Genomic DNA, 6,514 nt, shown 5'->3' on the forward strand with positions numbered 1-6,514 from the left:
TTTTGGGATAAATATATTTTATTTAAATCAAAAAATATGGACCGCGTTGTACGCTCTAATGTCATACAAATTACGAATAAGCTATAATAATATAATCTCTAATCAGTTAATTCTGATCTGGGGCCGTATTATGACCTCTTATTTCCAGACAGTTGACGCGGTGAATTGAACTGACTGGGAAATTACCAAATAACCAGCCATGTCTATTGCGATCATAATTTTAATTTGCCAGTCAGATCAATTCACGGCGTAAACTGTCTAGAATTAAGAGGCCCTGCTACAACCCTGCAATCTTAAAATTACTACGTAAAATAAATAACTATAAATACACAATACACATTTTAGACGAATTTTTTCATCTTAATTACATGTGAAAACAAATTTAATTATACACGGAAATATAAATAATTCAAGCATTTATTTTTCGAAATGAAAATTTTTAGGAATATAAGTACTTGTTTTGTCAAAGTTTGTCCAACGCCGGTTAAATTTACGCCTAGATTCTATATTCTTTATTAAATAATCCTCAAATCATGATTCAAACACCCTTGAGTTAAGATTTATTGTTACAATATAGAAACCATTCGTAAATAACGCCAAATAAGTGCCAACTGCGGGATAATATATACTTTATTAAATTGCATTTAATTAAAATTAATTAATAATGCCTAAACAATTAATACATGAAATAAACAGTCTTCTTTTTTTATAGTCATACAGAGTGTCCCAAATATGTAGATGAATACATCTCGATTCTACTATACGCATATTGACGTAAACATTTTAATATGGTAAAAGTATAATAAAAAATAAAAATAAAACATACTGTTGATTTTAATAAGAACGATAAACAGAAATAAGTATGATTATTATAGGGTAAAATGTATTTTTTGCCTTATTAAAAACACTCTGTATTAACAATATTAATATATAATAAAATACCAAGGTAAATACCACAATAGATGTGTAGCTATGAATAATAGAATACTGGAAATTTAAACCAGTACTTATAAATAATTACAAAAATAAAATTTGACAATACAAAATACAATTGCAGAGATTAAAATATACTAATAAATCCAAATTAATATTAATTTCAATACTTTTAACTAATTAGAAGTTGCATTCAATTATAATTTTGATTATAAAAAACGTACGACAGCTACAATTCGCCATTGTTTTGTTGCTTATAATCTAATAACATTAAATATGTAATGTTTTTGAGAAGTACATTCATGCTTGCAAAAACGATAAATTTTTATTAATTCAAATTATTGAAGCTTTTGCAATCATAAACCAAATTCAAAATAATTAAAGCTTATGCATATACACAACGATTAACTTGATATATACACTTAGAAATAACAAATCCAATAATATATTAAGTATTACATCTAGCAATATCGGTCAACTATTTTAAATACAAAACTACAAATGTAATTCCCATTATAATTAGTTTTCAGTAGTTAGTCTTAACATGGTTGCTTGCACAAGGAAACTATATTTTTTTTACTGAGATTAAAAAAAATAAACATTAATTTTATTAATAGAAAATATTTAAAAATTCTAAAGTAATAATGTGATAATCAGTGAACTTTAATATTATGTTAACATTGCGGCATTTTACATATTTAATGTGGGCGTTTTAATTGTGGAAAATAATGATTAATATAATAGAAATGATTACAATTAATATAAGCGCCAAGTAGACTTTCTTCTTCCGCAGCTTATTCTGCAAAACAATACCAACCAATGAACAAAATATATTGCCAACCGTGGATTACTATAGAAATTATAATAATAAATACATATATTGAAAAGATCTTATCAAACAAGATTTTCTAGTGATTTTATCAGCTTGATTGATATCAGTTGTATTTATGAACTCAATATTTATATATCAACAAGTAGATGATTCTATTCTTCGCTTAAATTTCAGAACAATTTTTATTTATATAAAGCGTTGCGGAATGGCTAGGATAATATTTTAAACTCCTGAGACAAAATGGTTCGAAAATTATCAATATATAGTGCAATATATTAGAGGGCTCTCAACTTATGAGAAGAATGTGTAAGATACTTTATAACTAGTATCTACCACCTATACAACTTTATGGAGCAAATTCCATTTTTCATTTTCAAATGACTTAATAAATGGAGAAAGTAATTCGACTGTATTTTTTGTGCCTTAAAGTTGGTCCAATTCAAATTGTGTCCCATTCTGCCTATATGAAGGCATTTTAGTTTTCCAGTTCTAGTAAAAAATAAATTATTCAAAGGTTATTATTATTAAGCGTACCTTGTAATTAGCAGCTTGATGCAACTCCTGCACTCCGCTCTCAACGTTCTGTGAAGCGTATTCGACGTTGGATTCTATGGAATCCACGACTGCGCCTTGGTCGTGGATCATCGCACCGAGCTCTTTGAATATCTGGTTCACGTCCATGATGTCACTCTGAAATCGATATATAATATATTTAATTTTATTCGACGACAATTGTCATCCTGCGACGCCAACCAGCACTTCACCGGCGTGGTGGATTACGGCCTGATCGCCTATATCCCGTGTCCTAGCAGTGGGAACGTATATGGGCTGATGATGAGGATCTTTCAATCTATACTAATATTATAAAGAGGAAAGGTTTGTATGTATGTATGTATGTATGGTTTTCACGCATAAACTACTGGACCGATTTTGATGAAATTTGGCACAGATAATCTTTAGATCCTGAGAAAGAACATAGGCTACCTTTTATTGCGAAATATGTACCACGAGCGAAGCCGAGGCGGACCGCTAGTTAATAATAAAATAAATTCCACCGTTGGATATGTACTTGATGCAAATTGATGTACCACAGACTAAGCCACAGCTGATCGCAAGTATATATACAACAATCTATTACCTAAGTTACAAGCGTACCTCAAGTTGTTTGATATCCTTCTCGCGTTGTTCGAGCTCGAGCATTTCTCGCTCCGACTGCATGGTGAGCTGTTCTTGCTTCCTCACATTTGTGTCACCCATCTCCACCAACTCTCTGTTGCTACCTAATTATACAGAAATAATAATTGTATATTATACTAGCTGCTCCCCGCGGTTTCACCCCCGTGACTCCACTCCTGTTGGTCGTAGCGTGATGATATATAGCCTATAGCCTTCCTCGATAAATGGGCTATCTAACACCGAAAGAATTTTTCAAATCGGACCAGTATTTCCCGAGATTAGCGCGTTTAAACAAACAAACTCTACAGCTTTATAATATTAGTATAGATATATAGTGAATTGACCGCCTTCTTGGTACAGTAGTAAATGCGTGTGCGTGGAACCGATCCTGAGTTCGGTGGCGACGAAGAAAAAAAATTCTCGGTCTGGCAGCACAGAAGGTGATCACCTACTTGTCTCTAAAGAAAATCAATCAGTTAAACAGATGTATGCATAATGCATCTGCCTCTTACCTCAGTCGGTGCTTGGAGTCAATAAATTTATGCAACAAATAATGGTGCAAAATAAATGATTTATTTATTTATCATTACTGAATAAAGTACAATTTGATTTCAATTGGTCAAGTTGTCTGGACGTATATTCAAAAACATTATCATTCAACCATTTAGCGTATACAATACAAGTAATATGTAAATGATAGAATTATTGATACTCATAATATAAGACTGTTTTTTTCTTTTCCCTTTCTTTTTTTTTCTAAATAAATTTTTTTCTCATATAATGCGATATTAACAATAAATGTGTTTTATTTTATTTAATATAAAGCTAAAGAATTGGATTATTTATTAGAAATTGCTAATCTCAGTAACTACTGGACCAATATCGGGGCAGAACCCAGATAGCTGGTTAATAATATATCGCCAATATCATGAATCATTGATTTTTAACTATTACAGATGAAGTTATGATTCATGATGAAACTGGTCACAATTATAATGAAAAGAGAATGTTCATAACCAGTTTCAATTCTATTGGAAATATTCTATTTAGCTCTTATACAATTTTGTGGAAATTATAATGTAGGACGAAAAGTTTTGAACAGGCTATCAGAGAAAATACATATAATCAGCAAGTTGTGAAACTGGCCCTTGATGTTATAATTGAATAAAATGTTGTATAAACAAAATGAATAATGATATACATATAATATACTTAAATCACATATTTTGTTTCCCTAAAAATATTCCAATTAAGATAAAGTTAATGATGTTAAAATTTAATATAAACATTTTTTTCATTGTTATCCTCGTAATAATATCACATTGTTTTAAAATAATCACACTAAATAATTATCAGTATTTAAAAAAAAGAAATCATGTTGATGAGTTCCTGAACAACAATAAATATTTAAAGTTTAAACTTGGTGTTTTATGTAAATGCATTGATATGAATATATAAAAATGCTATCAAATAATACCTAATTTGAATAAGATTGTGTAATCAAAATAATTCTAATGTTGATAAAATATGTAAATGTTTTCTACGCAAGTGTTTTTTATGTGTAAAAATAACAATGTCTGTTAGAACGCAGAGTGCTGACAACCTTCTTTTCTCTAAAGGAAATTGATCAGTGAAATAGATGTATAATGTATCAGCCCCAAACCCCGAAGTGATACAACATCTACTATATAAAAATAAGTCGGGTTTTCCTTGCTGACACTATAACTCCAGAATGCATGAACCGATTTCCACGGTTTTGCATTTGTTGGAAAGGTCTCGGGCTCCGTGAGGTTTATGGCAAAGAAAAGGTGTCTCTGGTGGCAAAACGGAGTTCGCCCGGTTTGCTAGTTTGACATAAATAAGTTCACAAAGAGATTTTCACTATCGGTCGGTTTCCGAAATGAGTATTTGATGTTAAGAATGTCTCAAACTATTTTTAATGCTGTTTAATCATTTTCGTGTAAGTGACATAAGCTATCTCAAACTTTAATCAAATCAATTCCCAATTCAGAATCCAGCCTCATATCTTTAAACAATGCAAGAACAAAGTAAAATGCAAAATCATATTCTATATGATATCATATTTCATCAAGATAGATAGATAATAAAAAAGTATTATCTTTGTGTACAAATACATAAGTATATTTTTGTAGACAAAGAATTGTTTAACAGCCTTTCGTAAATGGAAAAAAAATGAATAAAGTAAATTGATTGTTTAAAATGGATCTATTTACCTGTAGCAAATGGATCACCAATATTTATATTTTGTGCCTTCACTTTTCTGACATCTTCTTTTGTCTTCTGCGCTGCTGCTCTTTGTGTTGCCTGTAAATTAATTACTTATAATAATACCTGTTTTCTTGCTACGTAGCACTAAGATATACATTGTATTTATATATATAGTAAGTTGTTGCAAAAACAACATGTTAGCAAATATTAGCCCATAATATTAGTAGCATTATACCATCAAAAACAAAGAATGGTGGATATAACAAACCTGGAACGCATTGAGAGTAGCCATGTACTCATCGCTGAGTCTGTCTCTAGTCAACTTGTTAGCTGGCTGGTCCGTCTGCATCTTCATCAAGTCCATTATCATGGACGATGTGTCCTTTGCCAGTTTCTGAGTGTAGTTTTGTATCTGGCGACTATAATACAACAATAGATGTGAATCAATGTGAAGAATGTGTTATTCCATAGGCATTATAAAGAAAAAACATTTTGGCAATTGACAACTAATGAAACAATTGCTTAAAATTAAAAAGTTAGGAGATAATTACAAGCAAAACATAAGGAAAGATATTGGAATCATATAATTATATTTATTTTTTAACAAAAACCACTATTGTAAATTATTCTTATTACAAAGATACTAACAGCTGTTTCCTGAGCTCCTGGGAATCTTGCGGAGTTTGCAGCTGGTTGACCATCTTGGACATTGAAGATACTGTAGATACACAAAAATATGTTTCAATTATCACAAAGTTTATAAAATTTTTTAATAACAAAGAACTTTATATAAATAAATAGCATTAAAACATACCATTGTGTGATATCTTCTTGATATTACTTGCAATTGTTTGCGACAAACTCTGAAAATTATCATTGACGTCGTCGATCACACCTCCTTGGTATGAAGTTTCCATTTTGATCTGTGGAAATCTGCAACCAAGTTAATTTCTAAGACCTTACTAACATTGACACTGTACCTCAGTACCCACAACACAATGCACTAACCTTAATCAAATTATAACAGATTTGATTTGATTAACTTAGTAGTTATGACGTTCTCTGTTTCATATACGTAAGTGTGCGATGTATGAATTTTTTTTGATCATAATACAATATAGATAAGAAAATTTAATAGTGTAATAGAGCCGTGTATTTTCAGAAACACATCATAAACATTAAAACAAAGTATAGAAGACACTCAACGAGCTCATTCAATCACTTTTCACGAAGCGCACTATCAACAAAAATCTGAAATCGGAGTTCTGAATCACAATTTACATTAATTAAAATTTACAAATGACAAAACGTCGACACCTCTGTGTTTGACGTTTCCACTTTCCA

The 6,514-nt window shown here is 30.5% G+C and overlaps 1 protein-coding gene across 1 annotated transcript; it reads right to left on the reverse strand.

Moving 5' to 3' along the window:
* Positions 1 to 6,514, reverse strand: Syx7 (syntaxin 7). Its single transcript, XM_089710549.1, has 8 exons — positions 6,179 to 6,514; positions 5,985 to 6,103; positions 5,819 to 5,888; positions 5,439 to 5,589; positions 5,176 to 5,266; positions 2,921 to 3,045; positions 2,300 to 2,455; positions 1 to 1,732 (listed from the first exon to the last, which is right to left on the reverse strand). The coding sequence occupies exons 2-8, from the start codon at positions 6,085 to 6,087 to the stop codon at positions 1,646 to 1,648; spliced, it is 783 nt and encodes a 260-aa protein (XP_089566675.1). The 5' UTR covers positions 6,088 to 6,103; positions 6,179 to 6,514; the 3' UTR covers positions 1 to 1,645.

Source organism: Colias philodice, chromosome 1 (assembly GCF_061535455.1).
Source record: "Colias philodice isolate Cphi_HAF_F1 chromosome 1, ilColPhil1 Martin Lab GWU primary, whole genome shotgun sequence".
Lineage (NCBI taxonomy): Eukaryota > Metazoa > Arthropoda > Insecta > Lepidoptera > Pieridae > Colias > Colias philodice.

Coding starts and splice junctions, on each gene's coding strand:
- Syx7 (XM_089710549.1), bottom strand. CDS start 6,087: ATGGAAACTTCATACCAAGGAGGTGTGATCGACGACGTCAATGATAAT. Junction 5,267..5,438: donor CTACTCTCAATGCGTTCCAG/GTTTGTTATATC, acceptor ATTAATTTACAG/GCAACACAAAGAGCAGCAGC. Junction 3,046..5,175: donor TGGTGATCCATTTGCTACAG/GTAAATAGATCC, acceptor CTGTATAATTAG/GTAGCAACAGAGAGTTGGTG.